The sequence below is a fragment of the Strix aluco genome, chromosome 17 (assembly GCF_031877795.1).
Source record: "Strix aluco isolate bStrAlu1 chromosome 17, bStrAlu1.hap1, whole genome shotgun sequence".
Classification (NCBI taxonomy): domain Eukaryota; kingdom Metazoa; phylum Chordata; class Aves; order Strigiformes; family Strigidae; genus Strix; species Strix aluco.
Window position 1 is genome coordinate 6,313,817 of NC_133947.1, and position 15,604 is coordinate 6,329,420.

General features: G+C 48.9%; 1 protein-coding gene across 3 annotated transcripts in view; it reads left to right on the forward strand.

The window, feature by feature from the left end:
- PMEPA1 (prostate transmembrane protein, androgen induced 1) overlaps positions 1-15,604 on the forward strand; it is a 52,769-nt gene that overhangs the window by 8,385 nt on the left and 28,780 nt on the right. For 2 of the 3 annotated variants that reach the window (XM_074843248.1, XM_074843249.1), the window contains exon 2: positions 8,926-8,964. The exons of the other annotated variant lie outside the window; for it this stretch is intronic. In XM_074843248.1, coding sequence (XP_074699349.1) covers positions 8,926-8,964 — 39 coding nt within the window. The remainder of the gene's footprint in view (positions 1-8,925; positions 8,965-15,604) is intronic. 3 annotated transcript variants of the gene reach the window in all.

The following is a 15,604-nucleotide window of genomic DNA, read 5'->3' on the forward strand; positions in this document are numbered from 1 at the left end:
TTTGTGCAAATAGACTGAGTAATTTCTTTGTTCTTTTCTTCTTACTTTGTAATTGGAGTCTGTAAAAGCCCAAAGGTTTGGTCTTGTGGAAAGCATGATTCATTTATTGGTGTCTGTGCCGACTAGTTATCTTTCAGTAATTCCAGAGTGCTGCTACAAGCCAAGAGTGATTCATACATGGCTAAGTGCACAAACAAATGGGGTCATGGCCATCTGCAGAAACTTTTCTAATCTATTTATGGTATCGGAGAAAGAAGTGGGTGTATTAAGGATGATGGAATAGGTGTCAATTACATTAGTGAATATAACCAGTTAAGTAACACTAACCATTACTCAAAACCACATCTGCTCACGACAGTAGGTCCTATTTAAATGTTAACATAGTTCTGATATGAGAGATGGATTGAGTGTCTAGCTTGCCTCCTAAGGAGCTCACCATCATAACTGCTATGGTAGTCTCTTCTACCTTACTTGAGATTTAGACATTAACTTGCACTATGGGTATTTGCAGTAGCGAAGTCCAGCTCTTTGCTGTTGCAGACCTCAGTCATTGTATGATTTACATGCAGAATTTGGCGTAATACTTAATTAACTTGCTGTTGATGATCAGTGGTAGGGTTTCTTACTTGCACTACCAAGCAGAATGGCTGTGCCACATCTTAATAGACACAGTGGTGGTCAGGTGAGTCAGTTTTTCTTCTGAATGCATCTTCAGTGCTTTAAAATATCAGAGGGAAGATGACCTGCATCTTATGAGGTAGCCTTCCTCTACTTCTGTCCCATTTTATTAATTGTGAGAACTAATTTTCCCCTTTGTAACTCTTGATAACAAAACAGTCCTGGCTGCAGCCGCGTTCAGAATTGCTTTCTTCAGATTTTAGTCTTTTGCTTTGGGGAGGCAGTCTGCTCCTGCCGTGTGCGTGAGTGGAGGAGCCGGGCCCCAGGGCTGGCACTTGGGTGCCTGAGTTGATCGTGAGGAGGAAGGAGTTTGAGACTAGCGATGGGAAATAGCAGGAGCAAGAAGCACTCCTGAGGTGTACGGATGAGGGCAGCTGGTGGGCTCGCTCCAGACCGCTCTCTGCCAGTGCCTGCCTGCTCTTCAGTCTTGCACACTGCAGCTGGTTTTGCACCTGAGATACGTGTATCCAACAAGATCTTGCTCTCACAGAGCATGTGGTGGTCTCGCAGTGCTTTAGAAACATCCCACATCCCCAGGATGGATAAGCGTTACGCCGGAGGCGAGCTGGAGGCACAGGTGGACCAGCGCCGTGAGGTTTGGAAGCGGCTGTGGCCCCGTCTCCCCGAGCCCTGGGAGACTCGTGCGGTCACTGCTCAGTTGTGTTTGATTTCAAAGGGCTTGACTGGAGCGCAGAGCTCATGGACTCAAATTTCTGTAAATTGAATTTAAGCATCAGTGCTGGCCAAAAATATGGAAGAATTTGGCAACATGTTGTTGTTGTCCTTTTACTGATGTTTTGAACGCTGTGACCGTTTCTGCTGCACCCTCGCTGCACATGCTCTCATGGAGGGAGACGAGGCCCTGGCTGACACACCGAGTATGCTGCAGAGGGGGAAGTGACCCAGACTTTTGCCCAAAGGACTGATGAGCCTCTCCTGATGTCTGAACAGCTTTCTTCTCCTGCCCTTGCTTTATTTAAGTCAACAGATTGTGTAAGCCACATGCTAGATTTACCTGCAGGGCAAGTGGGAAGGAAGCAGTGCCATTTGGATGAATTCCCAAAAGACGTCTAACCGCTGAGCATTAGGACTAACATTTCCAGGCCTGAGTCCCTACAACCGTCCTCCTGAATCTGCTCACCGCCACCTCCACCCGTGTGCGACGTGCCCGTGGCTTCAGCTGCCGAGGTCGAGTCCCAGGGAAGCTGCCTGCTGCGGCCGCAGCGGGTCTGCTGAGGGCTGGGCTCTGTGCTGGAAATTCTCCCCCTTAGTGGTTTCTGTTTAATATTATGATTAATATTGTTACTAAACATTGTTATTGTTATATATAAAACCAAAAAATGTCCCCCAAAAGCGAAGCTGTGCCCCGAGCCTCCCGCACCCTCCCATGCTGTATTTCCTCCAGTGCTGAGGGTACCGGCTGGCTGTCGGAGCCGCGGCGATGAAACCCACAGCTCAGCAGCTTAAATGACCCAGGGTTGGTCTTGTTCTTGGTACGTGCTCCAGATTGAAACCAGGCTGGATTTCATTGTGCTCTTCACAAGTACCGGTGCAGTGAGACCCGGTTCCTTGAACCGGAGAGCATTGGTGTCCCCTGCGCTGGTCTGGGCTGCCAGGGCTCGGCTTCGCTGAAGGCGAATGTCTCAGCTGCTTTCCTGGAGGAGCGGGTCCTGCTCTTTCTGTGCTTTTTTCATTCTTTCCATTACTCTGCCTTACCAAGGGTGGTCTCTTGGCTTCAGTAATTTAGCACTGAGCTCTGAAAGTATCTTGGCCTGCTAGGTGCTGCCTTTAGGACACTTAAGGAACAACATGATTTATGGACACTTGTTTCACACAATGCGGAGTAAAATTATCTTAAATTGCAATAATTTCCTATCTAATAAACAGGAATCTCACCTCTATTGTTACATTTGTATTACTGTAATGGGACTTTGCTTGAATTGGACGATGCATTTTCAAGTTCAGTGTGTCCCTCTCCAGCGTGCTCAGACACACACATGAGGTGCGTAACACGTAACGGTACTGATCACTGGTGTGTAATGCAGTGAATGTTTTCTGTTTCTTTAGTGTGACTTATTTGTAGCAGTATATACAATTTGCACCTTTTTCAGTTTTTCTGTGAATGCAGGTGATAGCTGTCCTGTTGAATGATGTGCCAGAGATGGGCTCAAAAATAAGGAGAGGAGACAGACTCCTCTGATGGGGATCCCATGTGCTCCAAGTGAGACACAGAACAAACTATGGGGTTACAAACATATTCTGTCTTGCTGATAGCTTTTAATCCTCATCATTCTCATGGATTTTCCTGACAAATACTTCTCAACATCTACTGACTTGCCATTCAGGCCTGAATTGTAAGGAAGAGTAAATGTAATGGACAGCCTCAATTTAATAGATTCACTATGAGCTTCTTTTTTAGTGCAGCTTTTTTTAAAAAAGAAAAGTAAAGAAAAAAGATGACTGCATTTATTTAAGTTCAGAAAGTAGCTTTTTCAAATCTGAGGGAATCATGCCTAAGGGGGCTCAGTTCAGCTAATTTGGTTATGCAGCAAGGGAACTATCCGTCCTGCTGTGCAGCCTGCAGAGCGCTGGCTGGTCTCGAGTGGGTTAACAGCCGCATGCAGATGTTCAGGAATTTCTCTTTTGACTTGTCCGTGGGGTTTTGCTGCTCTTCAGAACACAAGTGCACTCCAGTCACAGCAGGTTCATGGGTTTGGAGATGCTTTTCATCCTCTCCCGTTCTTTCTTTTTGCTTGGGAAGGGATCACGCTGTATCTGGCAGCCATGTGTCTTCCTTGGCTACGCTTCTAGAGATTTGCAGACCCACATTAAGCATCTATTAAATTAAGCAAAATGGCCTTTAGAAAGCTGCATTTCAAGTGGAAGAAATGCTTTATGTAACATAGGGGTATGTGAGGGGACCTAAATACAAGCTTAAATTGGCTGTTACGAAAATAGGTATAATTGGTTTTTTGCACAGTGATTTTACGGCTTCTGAGTTTAATGTCCTGATGAAAGCCTGCATCCAGTCCACACGCAGCCGAGGAGATGGGGGTGGAGGAGCCGGAGTAGTGGGACTTGTTCTAGGAACAGCCTTGCCCTCATTTGCAAAATCGGACATACCTGTCATGTGCTGAGGCTCTGTTTGTTGGGAAGGTGTCTGGAGCAGTGGTTTCCTCTCGCTCGTTGGTCTCTCCCTGCAGCACTCGGTGTCCGGGCTGGGCAGGGGAAGGGGCATCTCTTACTAAGATTGGAACTACTTGCAGGTGAAGAACGCAAAACTCTGGCAGCTGTACCCTCCTCACTGTACACATGCCAAGAGCTGCAGCTTTGTTTTCCAGCCTGATCAATGCAGTTAGTTTAAATCGTTGGGTAATTTAGTAGCTGGAGGCACTTCTGTGGGCTTGTCAGGGAAGGCTGGGGAGGGTTTCTGAGCCGAGGCTACTCTGGTCACAGCCGGGGCCAGGTTGATGCTGTGGGGCTGTCACCCAGCATTCTGGGATCAGGAGCCTGGGGAAGTGGAGGATATCGTGTTTTGACCTTGCATCCTCATATTAATCCAGATAGTCTTTCTTGTTTCTATATTTGAAGCCTTTCTGTTCTTCAGTCTGGAGACACAGAGCATCAGCTCTCTTGGGTAAAGATTGACCCATTCTCTTTTGGAAAGCTGGTCACTGAGTAGCTTATCTCCGTAGAAAACAAGACTCCTCGGAATCTTGTCAGGAATTGGAAGAATAATTTTTTTATTTGGTGTATCTTCAACCAGTTAGGACTTAGAGCTGGTTTTCTTTCTAGCTTACTAAAGGTCTTGCAAGGATGAAAAAAACTCTGTTGCTTTCTTAAGAGTCTTAGCCAACACATGGGAGGAGAGCCTGGCACTGTGAGACAGGGTGGAAAAAGCTGAGATGGGATTTGCTGCTTCTTTGAAACTATCACTTTTTAATTGTCCAAACAGTGTTTCAAAGAAAATCTCTGCTCTTCTCTATCTTCTTCCAGCATTATAATTCTATATAATTATTTTTCTTTCTCAAAAAGAATAGGGCATAATTTGGTTTTTTTTTCAGGAGGAAGGGATAAATTCCAGATGTTGCTGGGATACACTTTTTGCCTCTGTTTAATGTTTAGTGGCTTTCAGTAAACAGGCTGCAAGAGGTGGGGCTGATATTTTTATTCCAGGACAAATCATGTACAACAAATCCCATCTGCTAAGTGTATCTTGGGTGCGACTTGGTGCAGTTAGGAGCTGATCCTGGCTTTTCTGCCCTGCAGAAAGGCAGCAAAGGCTGAGGCTGGCCCCGGTGCTCCTTTGGGGTCTTTGCCCTTGATCCTTCAGGGTATTTGCCCTGCCCTTCCCACCTGGCTGCCGACCTCCGGCTCCATGAATGAGAAATGCCGTGCCAGGTTCAGTCCCCTGCCCGTGCGGACCCGGGCGTGGGAATGGGCACTTTGGTGCTTTTTTGGGAGCTGCTCTGATCGCAGGCAGCCCTGGGCAGCCGAGGGCTGTCACGTCCTGTATGCTGTCCCATGCGAGATGCCCGGTGTAGCAGGACTCTTGTAGCTGTGCTGCCAGCAAGCCAGGCTTTTTTGGTGCTGGTGTTGCAGTCCAGCAAAAAGCATCCATGTGCCCTGCACCACAGTGTGAGGCCAGATCCAGGAGCTGGGCTCTGGGGACAGGCAGTCCTCTTCCCTCCTCCCACAGCAAAGATTTGTCTTTTCAGTACATGCAGTGCTTTACCTGCTTTTGGAGCCTTCTTGCAGACTAAACCAAAAATAATTTTCCAGCATGAGTTGCATACAGGCATCGTGAGACAAACGCGGCAGCTCCATTCCCTGTTTCATGTTTTCACCTGTTTAGACTAAGTACATCTTTGTTTTCTTGGCAGCCTATTTGGTTGCACAAACAGTGTAAGACAAAACCACTAGCAGGTGTTGGTCCAGCCAGTATAATTACTGGTTCCTTGCTGCTGCTGCTGGTAGGCAGACAGTGTGAGCCACCCTTCACATGGAGTCGTCTGGCAGGACTGTGGCTGCAGAAGGGCTCCGGGCACTGATCCACAGGGAATATGTGCCGACTGCTCAGCCACTCCTGTATCTTTTCCTTGCTGCTGATTGCATAAAAAAAAAAGTTATGCATGTGTGGAGGAAGGGAGGAGAGCTGATGGTGGCTCTGGTCAAGTCTAAAGCTCTGACTTTAAGTGCAAATTTTAATTTGCATTTTAAAAGTTGGCAAAATGCATGGCTAAACCAGAAGGCCAAAAGTGAGCATGTGAGAGCCAGGCGAGCTCAGAGAGAGGTGAGAAGCAGCAGCCTAAAATCCCGCCTGACTTCAGAGGGTTCAGGCTTGCTTCTCCCACACATCCCAGGCCATTGCCAAAACATCTTGGGTGAGACATCATGTGTCGGGGTGACGTGCCCCTGTGTGCATAGGGTGTCATGCCTGGGGTATGTGCAGGGCCGCCGTGCGGAGCACCAGAGAAGGATTGCCTGTGCTGCGGAGCGGGGTGTGGGGGAGAGCTGTTGCTTTCTGCCCTTTTGGAAATTCAACCAGAGAACAACTGATCCTGGTCCAGCCAGCTGCAGGCAAGGCTCATTTGGACTCCCACACCTTTTGGGCCTCCCATGCCTTTTTGGTTTCCACTTTTTCTCAGCCTCTCCTTTTCCCTTGCCCTCTCACCTCTTTTGAGCCTCCCACCCCATTTTGGACTCCACTTTTTTCAGCCTCTGCTTTTCAATTGGCCTTCCACCCATTTTCAGCCTCCCACCCATATTCAGCCTCAACTTTTTTTCAGCCTCTACTATTCCTTTGACGTCCCACCCCTTTTGGGCCTCGACTTTTTCAAAGCCTCTACTTTTTCTTTCAGCCTTCCACCCCCTTTTGGCCTCCTATTCCCTTTTGGCCTCCACTTTTTTGCAGCCTATACTTTTCCTTTGGCATCTCGCCTCTTTTTGGCCTCTACTTTTTCTCAGACTCTACTTTTTCCTTGTGGGCCTCCCATCCCTTTTCAGCCTCCACTTTTTCTTAGCTCCTACTTTTGGCCTCCCACCCCTTTTTGGCTACTCACCCCTTTAAATCCTCACACACCATTTTGTCCTCCTGCCTGTTTTCAGCATCCACTTCTCCTCAGCCTCTATGTTTTCTTTGGTTCTGCACCCTGTTTTGGCCTCCCACCCGTTTTCTGCCTCCGCTATTTTGCAGCATCTACTTTTCCCTTGGCCCCCAACCTCTTTTTGGCTCCCCACCTCTTTTTTGCCTCCCACCTCTTTTTGGCCTCCTCCCCCTTTTTGGCCCTCACTTTTTCTCAACCTCTACTTTTCCCTTGGCCTCCTACTCCTTTTGGGCCTCCCACCTGTTTTTGATCTCCACTTATTCTCAGCCTCTACTTTTCCCTTGGTTTCCTACCCATTTTTGGCCTCCCACACCTTTTCATCTTTCACTTTCTCTCAGCCTCTACTTTTCCCTTTGGCCTCCAACCCCTTTTCACCTCCACTTTTTCTCAGCCTCTACTTTTCCCTTGGCTTCCTACCCCTTTTCTGGCCTTCTACTTGTTTTTGGCCTCCCACCCCTTTTCAGGCTCTGTGCAGTGGAAGAGGAGGGGGAGGTCTCGGGCTGCGGAGGAGGAGGGGGAGGTCACAGCATGTTGCCGCACGTTGCTGTTTGGCTCACCAGAATTCCTCTCTTTCCCTTCCCATCACGAGCAGTGTCAGTGCTGCTTCCAGCGGGGCGGCGGTGGTGTGCAGGTGCACGGGGGCTCTCGGCTGCCCGGGCGAATGCAGGCGACGCCGCACGTTTGCAGGGTCACTTTTGAATGCCTCCTGCGTGTGAAGCATTGATTTGCAATACATCTGAACTCGTTGCGCTAAATCAGCCTGACTTAAAATCAGTGAGCTGGCTCCGGGCCTGCGGATCTCAAGTTATTTAGCTGCTGCAGTAATTTACAGCAACTCTGTGACCCTTAATCTTTTCCTGGGGTGAAAAAGTTGCTTATCTCTGTCCTCTCAGGTGCATGGAAAGTAACTTTTTAAAGCTTTATTTAGGAGGAATGATGTGTTAATATAACCCCTTGAACCTCCTAGCCTGCTCTCCTGCACTCGTGGCTGGTGCTGTCGTGGCGGGAGTGGAGGCAGGAGCAGGGTGAGGAGCGGGTGGTGTGTGGGTGCCCGAGGTGCAGCAGCCTTGGCTTGGTGTGTCTGACGGCTGGGAGCCTCCCTTGCTCTCGGGTTAAAGGCCACTTTTATAGGCCAGTAGGACTCCTTCAGCATCAGACTGTGGCAGGTACTAATTAGTACCAATTAACCATTATCAGTGACAGACAGTTCTTACGGGCTTCATAAAAAAGTCCCGTACACAGGTTTTCTCTGGTGAAATCCCCTGCGGGACTGCAGAACGGTCGCCCAGCCTGTGGTGGCCCACAGCTCGTCAGGCGCTGAGGTTGTGCTGGTGGGGTTGGGGGGGACCCGTGTCCTGTCATCCCATCAGTTTTGCAGATACTAATGCATCGCTTATTGACGGGTGAGAGAGAAGTTATGAGTGGTCTTTTATTCCAAACTTTTTGCTGTTTTGTTCCTCGCTTGAAAATACATCTGCTGGGCATTGCATACGGGGTTTTATGCAAGGTTTTGCTGTGGGTCTTCCTCTTCAGCACCCCACAGCCTCTGCCCCCGCACTGGGATGGGGTGCTGGGAAACCCCGAGCTTTCACCAAGGCTCAGCAGCACGTGGGGCTCAGCTATGTGTGTTTGCAGAGAAGACAGCACGTGACAACTAGCCCACCCGGTGCCTTGAAGCGCACAGTGCTGCCCGGGGCCATGGACAGGCGGTCTGACACTGTTGAACGTGGTGGGAAGGTCTCTGGGGTGGGCTGAGTGATCCCAAAAACTTTGCAAACTTTCGTCAGGCTTTGGCGTGTCATCAGGCGAGTTGGCCGTGAGGGCTGGAGGAGAGCGGTCCTGGGGAAGCCCATGCAGTGGCATGGCTGGAGAGGAACGGGAACTCGCGCTGCAGCTTCTGGTGTGGGAAAAGCATGTGGGGTCGTTACCAGGAGTGGTGAGACTCGGCTTGTAGTGCTTTTGGTACTGCTGGCTACTGCAGAGGTGGTAGGCTTGGGTGCAGATGTCAACTGTGGCTGGCTATGGGGGAGTTCTTCAAGAATGAGCCCCCAAGAGGGGAGCTGGGGTGTGTGGTGCAGCCGGTCGGAGGTGGCTCCCATCACTGACGGATGCTTTCTGTTTTTCTTTCAAATGTCTCCAGGCACTGAATGTTTAGGTCGCACCTTTCCAGGTAAACTGGGTAAGTGAAGTATTTCAAGAGTTGCCAAGATCTAATTATGAAGGCTGATTGCATGATTGCAGCTGCTGTACTATAAACACCCTGGTTACTCGCTTGACGAAATGGGTGGTACGTTGCCTTGCCCTGAGAGCAGCAGGTACCTGCTGTTCGGGGTGCAGAGGGGGATGCAGTGGTGTCTTCAGAGGCTGATTGTGCAAACCTGGTATTTTTTGTCTTACCAATAGCTGGCTGCACTTGGTAATCCTGGATGGGATTTTTACTTCTGCTGTTCAATGTAGAAACATCTTTGAAAGCTGAATGTCTTTTTAAGCACGAGTACTCTTCCATTTGCTGTTATTCTGGCAAACTAATGAGCAGCATTACGTTGAGGGAAAAAACCTTTCACTGTATTTTGTGAAAGTAGTTTTACAACCTGAATTTTTTTAAGTCATGGCATGTTTGACTTCTGTTGAGTGTGGCAGGAGCTGCCCACATTCAGGACAGAGAAAACCAAGCGTCGGGAGCCCTGTTGAACCAGGCTGCTGGATTTGAGCTGAACCTGTTTGCAAAGAGCCTTTGCTGGTTTATAAAGACATTGTTGTAACATTTATGGGTTGCTCTCAGTTTAGAATTGAGTTTATGAGAGTACCTCAAAAGTAAGGCGTCTTTGCTCAAATGTCGTGTCCCAAGGCTGCTGGGGAAGAACCGACTAAATAAAGTGTTAACAAGTGGTGAATAAATGATTTCAATAAATGGCTAATCAATTATTACAGAGCCTGGGAAGTCAATAGAGTTTATGACCTTGGCTTATAACCACACTCAGATCTTTAACATGCTTATAGTACCTACAAATCATTCATAAGGTTTTTATCAAGCATCTATTAGTAAAAGTAATAATCTAAAATAAGACAAAAAATAATTATTTCTGTTGCTCTGTTTTGAGCCTGTTGGCACAATTTGGTTGCACAGCAAAATAGTCCTTGCTTATGCAAAGAAGCTGTAAGACACCACTGGTCCCACCAGCAGCGTTATCATGCTGCAAACATCAGGCAGGGGAACAGCAGGAGCCGGAGGCTGGGAGCAGCCGGTACATGCAGGGTAGACACAGCCTCGGTGCTGGGACACTCACACCAGTCTGTAGGGAAACTGTCCTGCAGCAGTCCATGATTTATTTATATTTATTTTATATTAATCCTTTAAATGACAGATCTCAGCAGATAAGCCGGGCGGGTGGAGGGAGCCCCAGTGTCACGCCGCTCTGAGCAGCGTAGCTCAGGGCATTTTCATTCTAACAAAAGGTGTTTGCTGTTGCTTCGCTGTTGTAAAACTTGCACCCGTTTTCTTGTCCTGTGATTTAGGAAAGCGTGTGAGCAGGGATGTGTTCTAGCTGTGCTGCTCTTCCTGCTTTCCCTGGTCTTCCCTGTCCCATTTTGTGTGTATGTTTGTGCCTCCGGGAGGGAGGCAAAGATGCAAGTGAAAACATGTGGTTTTCTTAGAATATAAATAACAGAAAATTAAATATAATTTTTTTTGTTGTAGAGTTGTTCCATGCAGTCTCCAGTTACTTGCTTCTTTGCCACACTCTTGTATTCTTTGTGGGTTTTTAATCTTACTGGATACTATTTGGAGTATGGTGTAGGACACTTTAGCGATCTTGCTGCTAGTTTAATTGTGCGCCCAGCAAGGAGCTGCGTTTGCAGACATCGGTGCATGCCCAGAAAGTCCCCCAGGGCTTCTGAAAGCAGCGCTCTGCCAGACGTGGCTGCCTCTATCGATGGCTTTTTGCCTCGCCTTTGTTGTCTGCGTCCTTGTCTGCAGCTACAGCCTGGGCCAGTATTGCCAGACATGGCCACCTCCACCCCCCGCGTCCCCCCGGAGCGCCCTGGTGCTGCCTGTGGAGCCGGGACCCTCGGGGAGAGATGCCCGTGCCCATCCCTCTGCCTTCTAGGCTAAAGCCCTGCACCCAGGGGATCAAAACACAAACCCTGGGCAGGGAGCACCACCTGAGACCGTCTCAAGGGAACCTTAGTTTTCATTGTTGGTTTTTTTCTTGGGTTTTTAAACTGGTCCACCATCTTCCTGGTAAGTCCTGGATGCCTCTGGTGTGGATGCCAGACTCTTGAATTTCTGTAAATGACCTGTGGATCTCTCTCTCCTGCTGAGAGGAGATCAGTTTGGCTGGGCTGCAGCCTCTGCCCAGAGCTGTGCACAGGGGGCATGGTCAGGCGCTGCCGTCCTCCCCACGGGGAGCAAAAAGGGGTGCTGCAATTTCTGCTGGGTTTTTGTGTTGGCTATTCTGCTTCTCACAGAGGGTGTCTGGGAACGAGTACAGAGGGTGAAGAGGAGATGCCCTCACCAACAAGCCACTCATCTGATTTAGGAGATGCAGTCCTTGAACCCTTTCAAATCAAAGGGCAGGGTGAAAGGTTTGCACAAAACAAAACTCAGAAGCCAAAACATGTAGCTAGATAAAAATGCGTGATCTCCTGATTTCTTAGAAGTTTGAGTGAATTCTGTCCGAGTGGACACACAGACCTCCCCTGTTTCCCAGAAGCTGGGTCATGCTCTGTGTTTGCTGCAACGCTCCCCTGTGAAAATGCCCATATGCATCATTCTTTATTTTATTGTTGTGGGTTTGGGCATTTTGTTATATTAGTCTAAATGGGTTTGTTTCCATAGCTGCATGCTGCTGATAAAATCCCAGTGTAGGATCTCTCAGTCTCCCTGTGCATGCGTACCAAAAATAAATCACACGCAGTTGTCAGAAGATGGGCTGCTGCCATGGGAGGTGCCAAGCTGCGAGGAAGTTTGGGCTGGACCTCACTGAGACTGCAGGTGCGTGGTATCTCGCCCTGGTGCCACCATGCAGTGTCCTGCTGCAGCTCCCAGCTCTGCAGGCAGCGTTGGTGCCTGGGCGGCCCCAGGGACCTGGAGCACCTGGGGAAGGAGTTGCTGCAGGAGGGCTGAGGTTTTGGAAATGGGGTAGGAAGGGATGGAGGCAGGGGGAGAAGAAACTCCCTGTCCCTCACTTTTTTTTCAGGTAGAAAGGTATGGATGTGGTAGGGTGTGTTGGTGAAGGATTGTCATCAGGTAGCTACCAGGATAATAAAACTCCTCTGTTGCTCTGAATTCAGTGTATTCCCCATCAGCTGTTAATATTTCACCTCTCATCAGAAGGGGGTGGGCTTTTAATGGCTATATAAACTATCTCAGCTGCTGGGGCTGTTTTTGCTTGGCTTCAGGCTATAACCCCTGGGGGTGGCAGAAGGATGCAGGGTCCTCTGCAGCTGGCTGAGGTGGCTCTTGGTTGTGCCCAGGGTTGTAGGTCCTGTGTGGAGTGGTGCTCCTGGGCCAGTGAGTGCTGCTGATGCCCAGGGTGGTACCACACCAGTGCTACCACCTCTGTGTGTATGTGGTCCCTCTGGTTTCACCTTCATACAGCTGGGTTGGAGCATGGCAGAAAACAGGCGTTCTGAGAGGTAGTTATCTTTCCTTTGGGAAGTATGAAACTAATGATTTTTGTTTTGCCAGAAGTCCTGATCTGCAGGTTGGTGCATTTTGGTGTGGGACTGTAACAGGACCAGCCCTGCTGTCTGCCAGGACCACTCGGGTGCTGCTCCCACTGCCTGTGGTAGCATGGCCAAGGGCACGGTCAGGGTATGGCCAAGGGCATGGTCAGGGTGTGGGAGCACCCCAGGGAAAACCTTGTCCTGAGGGTGCATGGGGGGTGGCTGGTCGGGAGCACTTCCCCTGCTGCTCTGCCAGGGGTGTCCTTAAACCCCTGGCTGCACTCTCTCCTTTAATGCATCTTTTTAAGTACTGAGTAATAGTGTTTTCTTTCTGGCAGAGATGAAGGAGGGCTTTTAATAGGTCTTTTGTTTTCTCTTCGTGCAGTTCCCTGGCAGTAACCTGCTATTAGCTCTAGCATTTATTTAGGGTATTTGTATTTTTGTATGTGGGGACCTACTACGGTGGGAAGCCAAGGGGCTTGTTCTGGGTCACACAAGAAATACATGGTAGAACTGGGTCTTGACTTCAGCTTTTCTGAATGTTGACCTGATCTCTAGGCTTGGTGGAAAGGGAATATCTTTTGTCCCCTTTTAACTAAGACAGGGAAAGCAGAAAATAAAGGCTCTGTGGAAGGAAGCTTTTTTTTTTTGTGCTCTCCTGTTGGGATCTGCACAGAGCTGGAATTGCAGGATGGTTGCATTTGGGAGTGTGAGGATGGTATATGTGAAATACGTGGAGGCAAATGGAAACTCAGGACTGGTGAGGCACGAAACCCCATGAGCTCCTTCATCTCCACTGGGTCCAGCTGTGCTGGAAACTGGGAGCTGCCCTGAAAGCCGCTGCTAAACCCTGCGCTGGCCAGGAAGGGTGGGCTGTGCCTGGCCTCCCTTCTCAGTAACCTGGTGCATTTCGGGGCGATGCTGTTGATCGCTGCAGCTGGGGTTTGCATCACTGCTCCTGTCCCGCAGCGCATGTGTGCCTGCCTTGTCTGAGGCAGCACAATACCCGCCTTCACTCGCCATCAGACTGGAGGTCTAGACGCTCTCCCTGCCTTTTGTTATCAGGGTCACAGGTTAGGGAGCGTTCCCAGCTCCTTTTCCCTCTGCTGGTCAGGAAACCTTCCCAGAATCTGGTGCTCCCTTAGGGACTGCAGCGGGGACCCCTCTGGAGGGAGTCACCCTGCTACCCAAACACACTTAAGATTTAAAATTATTGTGGCAGCTCCCAAAAAAGGAATGCGCTTTTGAAATGCAGTCGGGATCACCCCCACTCCAGTTCTTGCAGGCACAGATGCTCAGCTGACACCAGCTAAATAGAAACCTTTTAGCCCTTGCCAGTAAGTCTAGAGCAAACTGCCAAAAAGCATCGAGGACCAAGATACAAAACGAAGTCAGGCCTGAGCAAAGTACTTACAAATGAAGGATGGAACTGATGTGCTCTGTCTCGATTTTTAGCACATGAGATGCTTCAATCTCGGGGTTTTGTTAAAATACAATAGTGGAATTTTAAAGGTTTTCAGCAGATACAAAGCAAGTAAGTCCCCTAGCAACAAAGGAACGTTTTTTTTCCATTAATGCAGACTTTTTTTGACATGAAGCATTTGTGAATTTTTTCCCCCGCTTTAAATCAAAGATGAGTTTTGCTGAAAGAGACATTTTTAATGGCTTTTAGACATATTCAGAGATGGGACTTGAACCCTTGATGTGCATCTGCTTGTTCCCCCTGCCTCAGCCCACCCTGGCTGGCTGAGCAGCTTCAGCCTTCACCTGGCCTGGCCAGTGCCTTTGTGCTGCTGCTTAGGAGAGCAGTCCCATGCCTGGTGGGGTGGGAAGGAATGGTTCAATAAATAAATTAGTAGCAAGTTTCTTGCATGGTTTCTTCTTTTTTTTTTCTTCTTCCTGGCAAAAAGATGTAACAAAAAATTGGCAGGTTCATATTTTTTATTATTGAATTAAAATCTATTAAATAATACAGTGAGCCAAAATCTGAAATTGCTATTAGGCAGTGCTCTTGGTGAAGTGAAATTCTTCTGGATCTGGCTCACTTCTACATTTTGTGTGTATATGCATGTGTATTATGTGTGAAGAATGAGTGTATGAAGCTCAAATAGAGGTTTTAAATAGAAATAACACTGGCAGCTCTTTCTCTGTGAATCCAAGGCTATTATGAGCCTGGCTCTCGCCAACATGAATTGCAGAGGAAGTTCATGTAAACTCCATGGCTGATTTGACAGCTGCACAACCGTGGCGGGTTTGAAGCCTGGACACTGTTGAGCAGAAGCAATGACGTTTTCTATGTCTGTGATTTACCTCTTTGCAGAGGGTGAGGGGGGACTGAGGGAGCCTGTTTTGCACCCCAGGCCTGGCAGCCACAGTGCTGGTGCGGGGATGGACACGAGCTGTTGGGCAGTGGTGGCATTGCCTCCTGCCCTGCCGAGGTTTGTGCTTTCACATCTTAATGAGGGGTTGTGATTCTGGAGTCACTGAAAGCCGTGACAGCACAGGTGCTCGTGGTGGCTGCAGCCAAGTGTTCATCGGGGACTTCGTGTTGTCCTGATGGCAAAACCCACAAGTTATGGTCAGGTCAAGGCTTGAACTTCTTCCCTAAAGCTTTACTGGTGGTCTCGGATACTTCCAGTCTCAGGTGCATGTCACCAACTTGCACTGCCTGGGGGACACGGGGGGAACATGGACATATCAGCCGGGCAGGGTATCAGCCACCCACTCCTCTCCTGGGACCCTGGGGCTCTGCTCTGTGCATCCGTGGATGCAGAGCCCGGTGGGTCGGGTGGTGTCGGGCCCCTCCAGTGCCATGTCTGCAGTCCCTGGAGGGAAACGTGCTTTCTGCCCTTGTAGAAATCCTAGTGCAGCGTGGGGAGCAAAGTGCACCTGCATGCACCATGGCAGTGGGAACAATTTGGGGTTAATTCTTCTGCGAACCTGCAGTGCACCGAATGATGCTGTTTGTATGGGGTGTGGGGGGAAATAACATTAAATTAAACTCTCCATAAGGGAGGAAAAGCATCCAGCCCCATTCTTTACTGCTCATTTTAGTAATTTCTTCCAGATAACCGACACATCTGTGTCAGTGCAATTAAAGCAGAAATTCTGTCTAATGAACAGTTGTAGCCCTTGGGCTATTGTGGAATGAA